Source organism: Chroicocephalus ridibundus, chromosome 2, assembly GCF_963924245.1.
Source record: "Chroicocephalus ridibundus chromosome 2, bChrRid1.1, whole genome shotgun sequence".
Classification (NCBI taxonomy): Eukaryota; Metazoa; Chordata; class Aves; order Charadriiformes; family Laridae; genus Chroicocephalus; species Chroicocephalus ridibundus.
In genome coordinates, this window is record NC_086285.1 from 20,964,414 (window position 1) to 20,983,636 (window position 19,223).

The 19,223-nt window shown below is 34.3% G+C and overlaps 1 protein-coding gene across 4 annotated transcripts in view; it reads right to left on the reverse strand.

The window, feature by feature from the left end:
• The window catches only part of MLLT10 (MLLT10 histone lysine methyltransferase DOT1L cofactor), a 148,178-nt gene that overhangs the window by 84,538 nt on the left and 44,417 nt on the right, over positions 1–19,223 (reverse strand). For 3 of the 4 annotated variants that reach the window (XM_063324681.1, XM_063324679.1, XM_063324680.1), the window contains 4 exons: positions 18,222–18,331; positions 11,903–12,006; positions 9,331–9,424; positions 7,504–7,599 (listed from right to left, as the gene is read on the reverse strand). In XM_063324681.1, coding sequence (XP_063180751.1) covers positions 7,504–7,599; positions 9,331–9,424; positions 11,903–12,006; positions 18,222–18,331 — 404 coding nt within the window. The remainder of the gene's footprint in view (positions 1–7,503; positions 7,600–9,330; positions 9,425–11,902; positions 12,007–18,221; positions 18,332–19,223) is intronic. The other variant, XM_063324682.1, reaches the window with a different exon arrangement.

Genomic DNA, 19,223 nt, shown 5'->3' on the forward strand with positions numbered 1-19,223 from the left:
TTACTATGAAGAAAAAACTCTACCCCAGTCAAAACCAGCAAGCAGCATTATTCAAATACATACATATTTAGCTCTAAGAATGTAACTTGTTCTTAAGTACTAATCTTTGATACAATTAATTAAAAGACTCAAAAACTTCACTTCAATACAGGGATAATGGTCAGAATTTTAACTGCCAATGGTAAAAAGACTCAAGAATCGATGATAAGAATGCCAGTCAAAGCTTCTCTTAGGTGCACAACTCAATCAGAATAAGCTACTCTTCTTTTGATATTTAACATTAAAATACACTTTTTCTGTTATTTACACAGTTTAATATTAACCGTTAGTGATAGATACTCAGTGCTAAACACTCAAGTAGCACTTTATAACTTCAAAAATGGTGCAAGATTAACTAAATCAAGGCAACTATATAAATTGCAAGTATTTAAAACTTTAAAATATGTATCGTGTTACACACTGTGAAATGCTCCACTGTCTGCAAGGTAACTTAAGGATACCCATCAAGTATATGTCAAGAAATAGGTGAATAGAATGGCAAGCAAAAGGAGTATATTTAATTTTTCTGGCTCAATAAGCTTAACATTGCAGATCACCTTTAACTGCATATGGTCTACCAGCACACAAAACATTGTACCTGGTGAAGAGCATATACATGCAACTTTATAGAACAGTATCAAGATGACCTTCTAGAGACTGCTATGAAGTCAACATAAAGTACTAATAACCTTGTATTAATCTAGGATCCAAAGCAAGGAACAATAATATCTCAAAGCACCTTTTTCTTATACATCTCTCACAGTTATAGCTACAGAGTTGAAGTATAGGAAGATACATTTCTCAAACAGAAACAAAAAAAATCAAGAAGTAACCTTAATGACCTATTTTTAATGCTCAGGTGTCATTTGGTTTACAAATTAATACAAACAATATTGCATGATTTTCTCAAGCAAGAAACGTTCACGTCTCTTCAAAGTTCAGCTTACTTTTTACCCCAGTTATTCAAAAGTTACTCTCATCTATCTTATAATGTGTCAGAGCACAAACATTAATGAGTTACATAAATTATGCTACTACACACTGAACTTGTAGAAAAATCAAAATCATAATCAGACAAAAAATCTTTTCTTAAAATTTTGTGAACATATTAATGAAACTGAAGTAACTAATATGTAATAATAGCATAAATAATAAATAAAATAAGTAAGAGTAACACCTAATAATACCTCAAATATATCATAGCAATTTTTCAATGAAACAGAAAGTTTTTTGGTTGATTGTTGCAGATTAAGGAAGACATCCAGACTAACAATGTGGTTTTTCTTTAAAAAACCACAACTCTTGTTTGATGAGCACAGTGCAAACTTACTATAGTAGAGATCTACTCAAAAATCTCTCACAGCATTGCTCTAGAGATGCCTATAAAAACCACGATGAAGTAGTAGCTCCATGAAAGGAACAAATAAATAACAGAATTTCTTCATACAAATGTTTTAGGATTTTGCCACCTGTGGAATTTCAGTTTTACGGTATACAGAGACAATTATCACTGCTACCAATCACCATTATTTCGTGCACAGGTTCTGCAGGGGTCTGGTTTTGAGTTTGTTTTCTTTCACGGTGAAAAGCAGAAGACTAAAATGTGTACTTTGAGGTAAAAGGGACAGCTGCAGTTAATGCAGCCTTACAAAACGCTACATCTTACAGAGCAGTTTTTAAGTATACCTGAGGTGGTGTGTTTGTCATTTTGATTGTACAATAATTAACTAATCCCAGGTGCCAAGCTTGATACTATTATGAGGTGTTTGTTATGCTAACGTACACTAAAAGCATTACTCTTTTTCCCATAATACATATAATGTGTTACTGTAAGGTTAGAAAAATATGAGGTAGTCAAATCAGTAATTCCATGATAAGCATGATAACTGAAACAGAAGTTCCTACTTTTTCTCTTACTAAAATAAAAGAAAATTTAAATTAAAACAAATTTATCTGTTTATATAGTTCTTCCTGACCTCCACAACAGATCATTTTGCTTTGCCATCTATACCAACTGGTGTCAGGTCCAGTAGATTACACGAAGTTGATTATCAGGCTGACACAGAATACAGCAGAAGTTAACACAGAACTTCAGCAGGCAACAAATCAAGCAACAAGATGCCACCTTTGCTCTTTATCCTGCAGACTTTAAAGATACATGTTACTGAATACACTCAGGTAGAGTAACTTTCTAATGAAATTTTATTTACACAGTCACACTCTGTCAGTCTTCCCAAATAAATAGACTTTCAACACAAGTTGACATGAAGAGGTATGTTAAAAAAGAAAAAATTACACTCCTACAGTCAGTAAAGGACAGGTGCCCAGAAACAGAAATACTATTCGTCAGCACCAAAAGTAACAGACTGCTGCATGAAGTCAACCCTTTTTGAACACCAGGGAACCCACACAAAAACTCACTCTTAGGAAACAGGAACCAGGTTCTGCAGCTCATAGATAGATTAAAGACCATCTATACACTGAGCAACATATGTTATGTACTTATTGACCAGTTTTTAGACGTGTTTTAGAGGCATTCTTCTTTCCCTCTGACTTAACAGAATTTGAAACAAGTAACAGATAAGAATCACCATTAGCATCCATATCACACAATTCTCATTTAAATAATATTTATCTAGCATTACTTCAATAATTGAAGTAATTTAATGGTGTTTGCAAAACACTTTTCTTCTCGTTATCTTTAGCATTCTTACAATTTTGCTTCATATGTCAAGAACACTTAGAAGTATTAGACAGTCACATCTATTAAAACAATTAAGAAAACTTTAAAAATAAATAAAAACCATAGAATCATAGAAAAAATGCAGTGGGATACTGCATTACTGAGGGGAGTCTGGAGCTTTTTTCCCTAAAAAGTTACACAAAAAATCACAATGTTCAAATAACATTATTAAGTTTATGAAATAAGGCAATTAGCAGAGCAGTGACATAATTAGAATTGCCTTTGCAACACTCTACTTTATACAGTACTTTAAATTGACTCTTCAGGACTAAATCAGAACACTATTTTTTTTAAAGGGAAAAAACGGAAATTACTGCTCATGCAGCTGAATGGTAACCCAAAGAACTGCAGTCTGTTCCTATTTTTGCCACAGAATCTTACTGATGCATGGCAGGTCAATTTTCTCTTCTCACAGTCAGTTACTCAGATAGTGAATGAACACTTGAGCCGAGTGTTTAGGGCTTGATTTGTAACAACCCACACAGACCATTAAAATACATTAAAAAAGCATCGAGTGCCTTTCTCCCAAATGAAATTCATAGCCCTGACATACGAATGTAGGCTCCCTCACAACATATTGGGAAAGTTTGGGCAGTTCAGAATGCAGTTCACAAACGAACACACAGCTAGCCCATGGAAACTTTCAGTCAGTAAACGTGTGTTTTAAATTTTCCCTTCCTGTGGGCCTAACAACCAAACTCATGGCTTCAGCATAACATGCTGAATGTCACACACTGTCTCAAACTCTTCTTAGATGTTCAAGTTTCTCCCCTCATAATCAGAGAAGGTGTAATGTTTCCTAAAGATGTTACAGTTTGAGAAACCCATAACAATTTATTGTCTTTTAGACAATCATTCTATCATCCAATGACCCCTCCCCCACCCCAGGAAAGGGAACTGGGGAAAACAAGGAAACACAAGGGCTGAAATATAAATAGATTTAATACGGTAACACTAAATCATTAACAATAATACTAAAGAACCAGTATTGATCCCGATACCAATGTAAAACATACAAGGATTATACTCAGCCAATTCTATCAGCAGGAAGCTGTGCACTCCCAGCAGTGGACAGCAAATGTCAGACACTGCGAGCGCTGAGGCTTCGGGAGGAAGGGAAGGGCTCAGGGGTCCGGCACCGGGGCAAGGAGTTCTCTGGACCGCCACCATCAAGGGACAGAGAGAACTACGCAGCAAACACTCTAATTTATACTGAATGTGATGTTCACCGTATAAAATAATCCTGTTGGCCAGGCCGGGCCTCGCTCCTCCTTATCCATGCACCTGGCAAGGCTCAAAAACACCAAGACCTTGAATCCCACATAGCCTAGCTGGCTAGAAAGTAAATATTTTCATGAATTCAGACACTAGAGACATCTAAAAGTGCAGTTTTCCCAAGCATTAGAAGAGAAGTTAGTCCTCTGTCACTCAAACCAGGACAAAGAACAGGACAAGCAGCAAGGAGAGGCCCACAATGAATTCTCTTTAGCCCGCAGCTCAGCGTTTAGAACACCTGTCCTGGCTCCTGCATTTTAGGTTCTCCTCAGAGTGACACCATCCAACTTCTGTAACAGTGCCCTGGGGCTCCTTGTCACTACTTTGCTCTTTTTCCCCTCTTTAATCACCACTTCTTACACATTTTTGGTCTTCAGTCACAAGCCCGTTATTATTTATTTTGCATCATATGAGTCATCATAGCAAAGAGTTATAAATTTCCCCTTCCAGCTCAGTCCAGACCAAAGCACTTCTAGTAGAAAAGGAATTTGTGTAATTCAGCTGCTATATAGTACTTACTCACTATGTGGTAAATACACATTTTTCAGAAGTCTTAAACATATGATGCTAGTAAGCTTGCCTAATTTTCACATAAGTGGCAAGAAACACTTCCTTTACACAAAGGTCATATCCCAGACATGTTTAGTTCCTTCTTTAGCCCCTTCCAAAGATAAGGCTGCCAGGGACATTAGCAAAGCAAGGTATCCTTACACAGCCTCATGGTGGCCTAAGTTTTTCCCTAAAAAGCTTGAGGTAAACACCTCAGCCCTGAAAAAAAGAGATATTACAATGTGATGCCAAGCAATATACTACCAACCCTACTTATGAGGCACATAGCCTCATCTCTAATCATTTCTAAATAACATCTCTGCCATAGAAACTAACAATACTTAGTGCAGCAGTAATCAGAATATAATTAAGCTACTTATTCTGTAGATTCAAATACCTCATTAAAATTAAATCATACCAAAGGTTTAGTTTGGGTTTGGTTTTTCTTAATTATTATACCCTTATATATTTGCTATTGATTTTGTAAGCACAGTGCCCAGAAGAGACTAAAAACATATTATGAAGGAAAATACATGCTTTCAACTCAGTGTCTGTTTACAAAAACAACAGCTATCCACATCAGCATTTTCAGACCAACCTCTTCTTATTGCAGAATAATATTTTATATGCAAATGGATTGCTTTTGAGGTCTGAGCAATAAAAATGGTTCCAATCCTCAACTCACACAGCTTCTGCTTGGCAAAAGGGAAAGCTTTAAGGATGTCTAAAAATCAGATTATCCAAATTTCCTAAGAACAAGATGAAAGATAAAGTAGAAACTAGTGTGCCCTTCCTGGGAGGGGAGGGGGAGACACCACTGTATCTGGGAAGAAAGGTATACATATTTGCTGTAATATCTAGATTCCAAACGGATTTATAGAAGAGGGAAATAAGGAAAGTCACCCTAAAAAATGACCCTACTCCTCCAAGATACACTGTGTATTTGATTCACTATATCAAATAAGACATCACATGCAGAAGGTAATCAAATTTACCAAGAAAATGAGCCTCCGTACCACATACGGTTCATTGACTGAAGATTAGCATTTTGCAAAGCACAGGTCATTCTTTAGCTACAGAACACATAAGATTAAAAAAGCCAAACAAAAAAATCAGTAGCCACAAAAAGTTAGGCGATTAACAGCTTTAGGAAATTGCAACTTTTTTCACCACTTTGTGGTTTTAACTAGAATAGTGTTTTGTTATTATACAACATAAATAAAGCAAATTAAACAATGTGAAATAATAGGTCAGTGCTTCACACCGCATTGCTTCACTTGGTATTACAGATCATGAGATCTTCTGGATTACCATGTTTCAGTTTATGAAAGGCAGAAAAAACTTTAATATCCTATCTAACTTCAAGTCACAGAAATAGGTCAGGACTTGTAAAGGCAAGCCACAACATTAACTATTTCTAGAGATCCACAAAACACTTCCAGAGCAGGAGAAGCAAGCAGCTAGCAGAAAAAAATAACTGATACATTGGCTGAACACACTCTGTTAGAAAGGCCCTCCAAGTACCCCCTGAAGATTTTACAGGTATTACGACCTGAAGCAGCATAGTATCTCCAAAGTCACTAAAAAAAGCAACAACAAAAACCGCAAACCACAGGTTTTTTGCACTGCTCAGACATACAAAACTGAATATAGGCTTCATGCTCATACTTCAAAGTTTCTTCAAATTTAACTTCAAAGTTTTGTCAATGTGAGTAAAAATCCATAAATACATTTTGACAAAACAGGACCTGAAATATGACAGTGGTGAAAAACTAAGCAAACTAAGATTAAAAAAATATGGCAAATATGGGTAAGGTTTTACCTTGCAGGTAATTCTGTAGTCTATAATTCAAGATTGTTTTTTCCACCAATGTGTTACTAAGAAAAATTGATTTTCCAAAATCCCATACTATTCTTATGTTAGTCATAAATTCAGATTTAGAAGTACAACCACATCGCAATGCACAGTCTCTCCCCTGCATTACCAGATGAAAATGGAACTATTCACCTACATCAATAACCAGACCTAAAGACACTTTTTAGAAGATTATCCAAGAACAATGGAGATCAACACCCATTCAAAGTCAAAGTGAGCTTAAAAACCAAATCAAATATTAAGGAGGCTAAGGGTCTGAAGACTGACATTTGTTATTCAATTTCCTGTCACTATAAATATAGCTCCTTCATATAATACACATTTGGCCAATACACTCTTTGATTTCAATTTTTTATGTAATGATTTTGAACAATGCAAAACTAAGTCTCCCCACACCTGCAGAAAAAAATCTATTAAGTTAGTTGTACAGGATGCATGCAAGTGAGGAGTTTTGCATCTATTATTAGAGGGCTAAAAAAGAGCCAAAGCAAATTTGCATTATTGTGCCACTGTCTGTTATCACTCTGTGTTGGATTTAAATGACAAATTTCCCATAGGCAACTATTAATCTAGCAGTAATAAAAACGTAAAGTAATAATCATTACAAATTTAAAATTCTTTTTTACAAATATGTAAAGTTAAATTGTGTTTATCAGCACACTTGCTAAAAGATCTACCCCTGTATGTTTTTCCCACCTAGTCACAAATGCTACACAAAATAATCTCTAATGGAAAACTATGCAAGGAAACTGTATGGAAACAGCCTTCCCGACAGGTATATTTCAGTGTGTATCCCAAAAGTGATGATAAACAGGAATAGGAAGGAGCACGTACCAGTGCACCTGAAGATGTTTCCTCATTGGACCCTAGTACCTACCTCCTGTTTATCATCTGTGTTATTAATTATTCAGTGTTTCAGGAACAAGATTTCCTTCATGCTTTTTAGCAAAAACTAAATTTATCAGAAAGTGCTACTATTAAGCAGATGTGCCACATAATTAGCAACGACAAATCCACTTACTTTTTTCTCCTTCTCATGATGTTTATCCTGAGAGTGAGAGGAAGAATCACTTAAACTTTGATCATATGACCTATTAGATCCCCGTTTGCTCTTTTTCTAAAAAGAGAAAATATATTTATGGATAGAGAAAAGGAACCATTTGAATAAATAAAAAGTATAAAGCATTTCAACTGATAAGATGCCTTACTGCTTGAAGAAAAAAAAAAACTTCAGTAACTGAAAAATTACTGACAAATTACTAACACTAATAATATGAACAAGACTAACCAATGTATACCAGGAAAAAAAGCTATGGTCATGTATGCATTTACAAGCAGCAGACATAATTGCTTGTATTTCTGTAATTATTGAGAGCCTAGTCTGGGACTGAAAATACTTTATGTTAGGCCAGTGTTCAAAAGGTTTGTTATTTTATCTTAACTGAGGTGGCTTTATAAAGATGCTTCAGGTCAGTGGTTTGCCAACCAAAGTTTTCAGTGGTATAGTAGATATACCCCACCCACCATCTTCATTTAGTAGTAAATACTAAACACCTGTATTTACCAGGCATAAACAGTCACAGTAATCCTAAAGAACCACTAAAACACTTAAGTGATCTTGCCAGTCTTTACTGTTCTTACCACTGTAGTTTCGTAACGGAAAGCTAACTAATTACATGTCAAATATGGAGTTATGTCTTTATCATTAAACTTGCTTTTTAAATAAACATATGTGTTCTCAATCATAGCTGTACTGGAACATACAAATCAAATGCGTAATTGCGTAAGAGCTTGCCTTCACTGCTAAGTAATAGAGCATTTTTTGTCATTTTGTATACTTAGCTCAAGATAATAAAAAAAATAAAATCTTAGCTTATTAAGGGCCTAGAAAGCCCTGACTTATCTTCATTATGAAGCAAACTCATCAATATTCACAAAAGCACAGAGCTAACCTCACCAAGCTTATCTTCCAGAAAGCTAAAATGCTTCATTTGCCCTGTGTTTTTACCTCATTGCAACCTATTCAAAAGTCACCCAAGTATTCACCTTTTTTAGCAGTGAAAACAAGAAATAATCAAGTTTAACTATACTCATGGCAGTACTGAACTCAAGTTTACATATTTTAATTTTCATAATTCAATATTCATAAAAAACATTTTTTAAATATCAGTAAGTCCTTCAAGTCCACACACACACACACGTACACAGAAACAGGTATCTGGATCTGTCAAACTGATGATAAGAAGTGACAGGAAAGAATCCAGAGATGTGATCCAAAACCTACTGAAATAACTGAGATATTTCAAAGTTTTTTGTTTGCTTGGTTTGTTTTTTTTAGAAATCAAACCTCAGGTCACTTCCTTGAGGTTGTGTTTCAGAAAACTTAGAGGCAGGGAATATCCACTGGCTACACAGTGAGAGATAGGACAAAAGGAAAAAACACACACACACACACAAAAAAAAAAGTAACAGAGGCAGAAAGAAATGGAGGGCTTATTTACTCTCTCATATACAGGATAACAAGTAATATTTTCTAGATTATTCCAAAATGGACTAAATTCCTAGAAGATAACTAATCAAATTGCAAAAGAAAACAGTACAGGAACCTAATGAAAAAAACACTAAATGTGCATGCTGTTTCTGCCAGAGGGTAAAAACCAACACATCTAGAAAGTAACCACTTATACAAACATTTTCAACCAGTATTTCTGTAACTGTCATTAAAACATTGTTTCAACAAAATAGAATCTACCCTCTGAGCTACATGAAAATATTATTTCTAGTATTAATGGCAATTCAGAGTGAAAAAATAAGTGACATTTATTTATAGAATTTAATGAATACATACCAGTTTACTAAAATGGTATTTACAGTAGCCACAGTATTGGACGTTATCTGCACCATTGCCTTCTTCTTCACAAAGAAGTCCCGCAAACTGTGCACTAAAAATAAACCAAATGACATTGAAGAAAAGCAATTTTACATCAACTTGCACCACACTATTACAGCAGATAATGTATGGATACTTACATCTGCATTTAACAGAAGCGATTTCCAAACAAGTGACTTCTAGTGGCATGCAAGCACATAACCAACCTTTGTAGCCCAGTGAAAAACATGTTTATACTTTGGCCTGATGCCTTTTTCATAGTCTTTAAGCCATTCACACAAGCTTATAGCTTGAAAATCTACATTTATTATGCAGCTACTCCAACAAATAAACAAATCAAGCAATTTACAATGATTCTTAGCTCAAATTCAAGCCAAAAATTACCTATGGAAAGAACAGTTTTTAACAAAACCATACTGTAGATCCAAAGAGCAAATTTTTCTCAAGTTCCAAACATCTTTCTGTGCTTTGCCAGGAAAATTACTTTTTTTTTTTTAAAATAATACTTCAATGACATAATAAATCAAACTATATTTATTGGTTTAAAAGACTGTGGCAGGTTAATTTCTTTTAAAAAGAACAAGACTTACAATTTTCCTTGCCTGGGCTAATTACTACCTTATTCTACTACATTTTTTCAAATCAAATTTGCTTTTCCCCATTTGTAATGTTGATTTATTTTCTTTATCAAAACCAACTTAGACATTGAAAAAACAAATATTCAGCTTCATTTTCTATATCATTTTCATTAGCATAATAATGTAATGTTACAGTCAGAATGATGCACGGGAGTATTTAAATGAAAGAACAATACATAAGGCAGCTTATTTTCATTGCTTTTTAAAATCACTTTCCCCTCCATTTATACGTTATGTTCTTAGGCAATCTAGAAATACTGCTTCCTAAATACATGCACACCTACAGCAGATGTCAACTACAGAAAACATTTAACAGGATCTCTTTAAGCAAAAATCTATTGTTCTAAGCTTGCCATACAAAAATGGATGAACCCAAGCTCATTCTTCCTTAGACATTATAAGCCAATATTGATACACCTCACCTTGGATCTCTGCCTTCTGTAGTTTTCACATTTTTCTTCCATTTTTTAAATATTGCAGAACTCTCTCAATATCCTCAGTCACAGTACTCTCTGACTAGATATCATTTTATAGTACATACCTAGCGTTTTTTAGAATCAAAAAATACTAAAAAATGACAAGGTAAGTATTTTCATTTTGGATCTAATTCTCACGTTCTTTACAGCATTCACTGAAAACAGAGTTTTGGAAGAAAGAAGAAAAGACTGAAAGGATTCTTGTATGCATCCAATTGTTCGAAAGAAGAGAGACGTTTTCATTCAAACACTTGGATGTATACATTTTTTCACATCTGTAAGTAACTTCTTTATATGTTATGCATGCTTTGGGAACACAATCCATTTTCACCACAAAAAGAAACTTGACATTGATCACATCCAATGAAAAATTAAGATGCTTATGAAAGAGTAAAACCTGCCAGATAGTTAAGTAATTAAAATAAATTAAAAAAAAGCAGAGCTGCCAAGAAATCAGCGCCTAAGCTACAGAACTATATCCTTTAAGATCTGCACAAGACATTCAAAGTATCACTTGATTACGCTGAAGAAAATATATTTGAGTAATTTAAGTAGGTGTGCAAATACCTGACTCTGTTAGTCATGAAGCAGCATACTGGGGCACTCATAAAACAGACAGGTAAATCCAGATTATGTAGCTAGACAATCTATGTAAATCTGCTATCTATCTATTGCAAATTAGCTTCAGCTGAATTTGAAAAAACAAATAGTGCCTGTAAATTTTGGGGTGGAACTCCTTTTGCCTCCTTCTAGCTGTTGACATGTAGTTTTATCTAATTATCCAGCCTCTTTTAGAAGTCCATAAAGTGAGACAAGCAACTCCTGAATGCAAGCAAACCTAAATATCTTAAAGTGGAATAAATTAGATGGTGGACACAGCTGTTTTTCTCCAATGGCTATACATGAAACCTAAATGAATAGTTTAGGATAGAGGTGTACCATTTAGATAAAACCAGTGAGGTGAATTACCCCCAAATGTTTGGAAATCTGGACCAGAAGGGGTGAGTCTAGTGCATTTTTATGTATAGTTCAATAATTTTTCCCACTGCTTTACCAAAAGCACGCATAAAATCAGTTAGCAGAAGGTAAACAAACAATGTCTTCACATTCTCATATCCTATAAAATATCATCTAAGAAAAACTAAGAAAAAAACCACTAAACCTTATTCACTGTAGCACACAGCATTTAATACAACCCAAGGGAGTATTTTCAGACAGCTTTTGCAGCTCACAGCAATGTCTATGCTACCACTGTCATATTGTTAGTAAACTCTATTATAATGAAGTTAGGTACTTCCACAAAAACCACTTCACTTCTTTACTCAGAAATACACTAAATAAAGAGTTTATTCATTACATTGTGTGCATTGATTCTTTTTGGAACATCAGATATGTTAAATAATAAAATATACTTACCATGTTACATGAAAAGCTTGTCGACATCCATGTTTGTTACATGTCATACAAGCACCAGTGGCTGCTTTACTTTCTCTGCCTTGTTCATCACAAATATAGCATGTCTATCAAAGAGAAAATACTTAACATGATAAGAAGCATACAAATGAATTCTGTTACTCACAGGAGATTCTATGGTGAGAACTACTGGATTTTGCAGCTAAGCTTATATAAGAACTTCTTCATAAAAAGTCTAATTATGTTTGTTTGCAAAAGGAGATCACCTGGTAGACACTTGGGATCTGTGTAACACTTCATCAACACTAAAGCAATACAAATACTAATTTACTTAAATTCTGTATCGCTATTCAACTAGCCAAATGGTTAAACAGCCAAGGGTCAATAGCACTAGGCTTCAGCATTTTCCTTGCTTTTAAGTTTGTGTTTATGTCCTTTTAGGTTCCAATCATTTTCACGTTCATTTAACATTACCTGTATTGGTGGCATTCAGAAACATCAAATTAGACTGAGTGCCTAATGGTACAAGATATATACACGTATATGTCTACAACGTTACGTACAGAAGAACTGCAAACTTAAAATTTTATTTGTACATTTGGTGTAAAGAATTTTCAGAAGGCTCATAGCATGCTTCAATATTCATATGATGCTTAGTTACCTTTAATTAAATATGGTGTTTAACAGAACTCTGCTTTAATTTCAGCATGACTTGGACAGCCCCACAAATATCTTAGAAACTAATCAAGCAAGAACCTTCTGTAAACAAAGCTTAAATTAGTATATTAAACCCATCTCAACCTCAAAAACAAGCTAAAATTAAAACAATCTGTCTGAAAATCTTTCCATAGCATTTCTGTCAATTTATTTGTTTTACTGGGATTTGTAATTTGCAATATTTTCAATTGTAATTTGTAATATTTTCAAAAACATTCTCAGTGAAATGGAAAAAAAAATTAAGACAAAAAGAATCCAAAATCTTTCTCATTATTTGATTTTTTTTTTTTTAACATGTGGCAAATAAACATAGATACATGCTGTATGGAATCTCACTACTATACTAGACATCGCTACAATCTCTCACCAGCATTCCAGGAAGAAACATCAGGCAAAACTAAATCTCCTTCAATTTTTTACTGTCCTAGTTACTGAAATACCATTTAGAGATTCTATTGTATCACAATTATGTGTAAAATTTAACAATTTAAGAATAGATTCTTAATGAAAGTATCCTCCAGCACTGAGGCAGTGAAGTGTCTGTTTTTAAATGAGAGAGAACCTTATTGAGGTAACAAATATCAGCAACACACTGCTACCTCTGTAGAAATCCCATTACAAAATCTTAGATGAGAAAAGATAAACCTTTTTTTCCCCCCCCAAAAAAAAACCTGTCTACATTTAAACTGTAACTGACTTATTGCAATTGTATCACAACCTCCCTTCAGTAAGGCAGAGAATCAGTAGAATAAAAAATAAAAAGAACACCAACCAGGGGAAGTAGAAAATACAGTTTAAGAAAAATGGACCAAGATACTACCAAAATAAAAAAAATAAAAAGGATATAACGCAAAACCAGTATTACTTAGAAAGACATAATAATGAGTGAAATTCACAGATCAGAACAGCCGTTTACAGAAGTGTTCAGAACAACATTTAACATGAGACCTCAGCTAACTAAAGCGTTTTTGTTAATATGCAAGACTCTAGGGAAGGCGAGTCATTCTTGTACTGTTTCCACAAGACTTCTAAAAAGCATTAAACCCAATAGCTAATATATCCTAAAATCATACCCTATATCCTAACGTTTGAGGATTAGAAAGGTGATAATCCTACTTAATTCTTTGCCTTGCTCCCTTTGTACATCAAGGTAGTGCATACAGATAATTCAGTTGTTTGACAGGGTCTGAGACTGGCTGCGTTTTAGCTTCCCATACCATGATCTGACACATTTACATTTTAGGAAAAAACAAGGTCATGATCTATCAACCTCATCTAAGTAACTATATTAAGTGTAAGTAACTTCAAAAGTAAGGTACCTCTATAAATAGAGAGTTCAACAGATCCCATAAAACTTAAGCTCCAGTTACTGTTCTGTTTTTTCAGACTTTTGCCTTAGGATCTGTAACTCTTCCTCACTGCAGCTCAGGAAGAAAAGCAATAGAAGCATTCCTTTAGTAAGGATGTAGGCCCTGTTTTCCAACACTACATACTACATTTGGGGTCTGTGTTTCAGGACCACTTAAACCAATTTACAGTAAAATGACTGAAAAATGATAACAAACGACTAGCTACTTTATGAACAAGTTTAAACACCACACGGTAGACTGCCTACCCATTTTAACAAGCTCAATGAACTTTTATTCTTTCTACAATAGTCATGAGAAGTATAAAACCTGTTTCCTAATCTTCCATATGAAACGGGGCTATCTTCATCTTCCTGTTCCAACACGGACAGTAAGTTCTCTCTAAAGCTGAACTTCTCATACTTCCACGTTCTCTTAGACACACATATGATTCCAGAAGCCTGAGAACCTTTCTCTTTCTTTCACAAAGCAGAAAAACCAAAGGCTTTCACACATTTGCCAATCCATGCAATTGCTACACCTCCTCTGAAACCTCTCGCATGTGGACGTGTAGAACTCTGTCTCATCACCCACAGCAGCGCTGCTCTTCAGAGCTTTCAAGAGAAGAGAGTACTTAGACTTCTCTCAAAGTCATTGGAAAAAAAGCAAAACATTACACAAAGCTTTTGACTCAGGAAGGAAATTTTAGTCAAAACACACAAATATCTTAGTTTTTTTAATAGCAAAATATACATTTTGCAAAACTGTCTTTATGTTTCTGACAATATTTTTCCTTAAAGCTTCAAAACATAAACTTTCTTTGCAAAAGCAAAGACAGAAGGGAAGATGAGGCAAGAAAAACCTTATAAAACAGAAAGTAATTTCAGAAATACTTTACTCTACTTGTAACAACTATGCAACAGCATTCCCTGCTTGCAGAATCAAAGAAATTTTTCATTGCTGCAGCAAGTACTGAAATAAAAGTCTAACAGCTGTCTTTACTACTAGGCAGATCAAGAAACTCCAAATGCACTTATTTTTTAATCACCTCTTAAAAGAGATTCCTAAAAGCAGTAATTATATTCAATTACCACATACTTTCAAATGAACCTGAAAGAGACAAATAAAGCTAACATAAAATAAATAGATACTATCCATCCGTAACTATACAAGGAATAACAATCATCTACTAAATAGGAGAGCAACTACTAGTCCATTTCTTTTTGGAAGCAACTGTGTAAGAAGAGCTTTCCTGTTAGTTAACCCACTATTCAAGTCATTCAGTGGATTAATTCTGTAACATGATGGTTTTTATCCCAGAAGCAGGTAAACTTCAGGGCAACAGCAGCCAAATGTCTTTACATTGACAAGCCTCATGCTTTGGCGTCTGCTGTGTTTCTTCTTGCGTTTAAGATTACTGTACTTTGTAATACTGTGTATTTTGCAGTATTCAATAAAGAAACAAGTGCATTAAAAAAAAATGTGTAAATTAACTACTAACTCCTGGCAAAACTCTAATGATGTTTGTCTTCATTTGAAAGACTACAGAATAAGTTTTCCCTTATGGTAATTTTCATTGGTCTATTATTTTCCCCCAATTCCATATGTTATCATTCTATATGTATCCAGCCGCACACACAGAATTATTTAGGACTTCATAGGAAACAAAACCTTTCTCAAAATCATCCTATTCCAACATGAGTTGACAGACAGAACGAAATTAACACTAAACCCCTCTAAAAAGAGTAATTTTTTTTCTAATTACATGTTTACATTTGTTCACAATGTGCAACAAATGTTTTAAGAACTCTTTGCTGAGTCTACTTCTCAAAAAAACATTTCTTTCCCATTTCCTCCCAAATTGATAAAGTCAGAGTTAAATGCTTTACAAAGTTTCTGATCTAAAAAAATGTATCATTTAAATAAACCAAATTTACATTGAATAGCAAGCGAGGCAGGGGGTGAAATTATTGCAGGCTACCTGACAAAGGAATTAGCAGCTGTATTGATTTTGGGGGTATTGCTCAAAACTAGCCTACTCTGGAACTGGTGACAGTTCAGCCACAGCAGTACCAAACTCAGCACTGGCTACAGATTTATCAAAAAAGATGGGAGAGTCTCCTGTCAGTGATTGCCTCTTAAATTCTGTGCTGTTACAATTAGCCTGCTGTTGGCATGAAGTTAGATTGGTTTCAGGAGATTTGCTGCAGCAACGGCACTACAGGCGTTTCTTTGATTCCCCTGAAATCCACAACCACTATCTCCCTGAACCAAATAGACCAAATAAAGACAGCAAAAGCAGAGTTCTGTAAAAAGAGAAAAAAAACCCCAACAATTTGCAGGCTAGGGGTGTGACCCTAAACACTGAAATTTCTGATATAGTTTTTATTATATTTTACAATATACTGTAGTAGCCTGTATGAAAGTAGTTTTAGGCTGAATGTTAACACGGAAAATAGGCCCAAATCAGAACACCCATCAAAAAAGAAGAAAACTAAGAGCTAGACAACATCAGGAACTCCATCTCATGATCTGTATGGCTCTAGTAATTATCTAGCAAGCAAAAAAAATCATGGTAACTACAGACCAACAAATTTCAAATCTGAATTTTAGCTGTAAAAACCAACTATACATCATATATTTGGAAGAAAAACAGTTCAGGAAAGAAGCAACTTTAGTTGTAGCAAAAAGGAATTCAAGACTAAAGACAGAAACTAACAATGGACTTTGTGAACACATAATATTAAAAGACACAGCATACATTTTTTGAAGTTACAAGGATTTACTCACGCAATATCAATTACCATCAATGGAAACGGTGCAAGATAAAACAAAATCCAAAGTGTTCCACATATTTTTGAAGTACATTAGGGAAGAACCACTACCAAGAAAACCCCATTATGACTACTACTCAAGGAAAAATGAGAAAACAGATGTGGTCTTGGCCCAGAGTTGGGGAGAGAGAGAATAAACTCATCCACTACAGCAAATCTGTACTGCTTTGTGTCCAAGCACAAAAGTTTTATTAGTTCTGCACTTAACCTCACTGTTGCATGTTCTTGCCAAAGCAGAAGGAAGCCAATAGTGAGAAGCTGAGTTAATATGTAATGAGAAAGCATGAGAAGAATCTAGAGTTTGACTCCTGACTCTTTGGATACGCTGGTAAATAAGATGGGCAAGACATGCTGACAGCAATCATAAGAATCTGAAATAGGCAAGGTAAAAGACCAAAGTATGAAAAAAGGACAGTGAAACAGCAAGGGGGGAAGCGCATAAATCAGAGATGTAAACTGAGGGGAAAAAACAAAAATTAAAGGTCACAAAGACAACATGAACAGGACTGGTTTCCCTGTAGGAAGAACACAAGAGGTGATGCATGTCTGTTTTTTCTTTCTCTTATAACACAGTCTATTCCTCTTTTACCCCAGTGTCCACAAACCGTCCTTTTAATAAAGTAAAAGAAAGAAATTAGAGCTAAAAAGACACAGGAAAAATATGCAGTAAAACTAATCAGAAATTCAGACAGTTTGCTGCCTACAGAAGGAAAAATACAAAGGATGATATAGTTAAGCCTAGTGAGAAAGAGGTAGCAGAAGTGAAACATGCAGAAAAATGTAACTATCAATATAGAACATTAATAAGTTACTATTACATTGCTTTGATTTTTTTTGCCCTTTTTTTTAATAAAGTCTCACCACACTTTATAAAATATTCCATCTCACACTTATTTAGAAGCAGTTCTTCTATAAGCAAAAAATCCCACTAAAGTGAATACTGTTTACAAAGGCAAAAGTCTGCAAGCTTTTGCCTTAATATATTAGCATAGCTTTTCTTCCTAAAAGAAATGTTTATGAACATGTTTATGTTCATATCAATACTTAAAACAGTAGGACTTAGCAGTAATTAATAATAACATTTCAAATAAGCTGTAATAATATTTTAACCTATGGGAAATATTTCACATTCCTTTCAAAATAAACTGTTATTCAAAGATCATGATATTTTTAATTAAAAAAACAGTCCCTAATCTGTAAAAGAATAATGAGACATGGCAGATAACCTTACAGCTTAATTTAATAATATAGCTTTCTTAATTCTTGAATTTATCATAAAGTCATAGCAGAAAACATACAGCATTACTGCATACTTTTATGAATTTTATATACAGTGCATTCTAAGAAGTATAGTTTTAGATTAGCAAAGCTCACAAGTTTTAAAATAAATACATTAGATATAGATAAAAAGACATATAATTATACCTTATTATAACGATCATGAGGAACAGACTGCAACACGATAGGTTCCATTGTAGAAACATTTGCAAACTGCACCTCGGGAATGTACAGAGCACAAACCACATGAGCCCAACCTACAAAAAGTTACAATTGCATTTAATTTTAATGTTTTCTAGAAGCTCAAAGGACATTTCAATTATAGTACAAAAAACCTTTTACAACACTTTTATCCATAGACTATTTTAACTGCTTAGAATATTACAGACATGTTACTTAAGTCATGTTTACATTTCATTTTGTATTATCCAGTTTAGATGAGCTATAATAGATTTTTAAGTTTATTCAGTAGAGAAGTCAGACAAATAATATTCCATGAAACCCAAATGCTAGTGATATACATAAACGGTGACACACAAATGGAAAAATGGGTTCTTTCTTTAAATTTCTTGGATTAACATAGTCATCACGTAAAAGCTACGCAAAATCCTGCAACAGGGAGATACCATCTGAACAAACTAGTAATCATGCAAGCATTCCCATCACATAAGACTTCTGTGTATACTTTTTATTTAAGCAAAGTCATTCTAATTTGACTAGACTCCTATTTTCTTTCTATAGAAAGACATTCCAACACACCCGCATCCTCTCTATCAAATCACTTCTTTTACTTCTTTACAGGTATAGCCAACTTATTTTTCATAGGAATATCAATTCCTATATCCAGTCCTGTTCAAACTCATTAACTTGGGGTCATTGATAAATGCTTAGTAACTTACCATATTATGCTTTAACAACATTTCAAGAAGTAAGCATTCCTAATCGTCTGACATTTGGTTGGATGGGGGCAGGGGAAAACACCAATTCAGAAAGATACCTACTAATTTTGGGCCTTTTTTCAATACTAAGACCCTGAGAGATGTCGGTTTGTTTCGGTGGAGGACAGTTTGCCATAACTGTAAATTTAGCAGAAACTGCTATATACCTAACACAGCATATTAATATACTGACACTAATAATAGGATTACA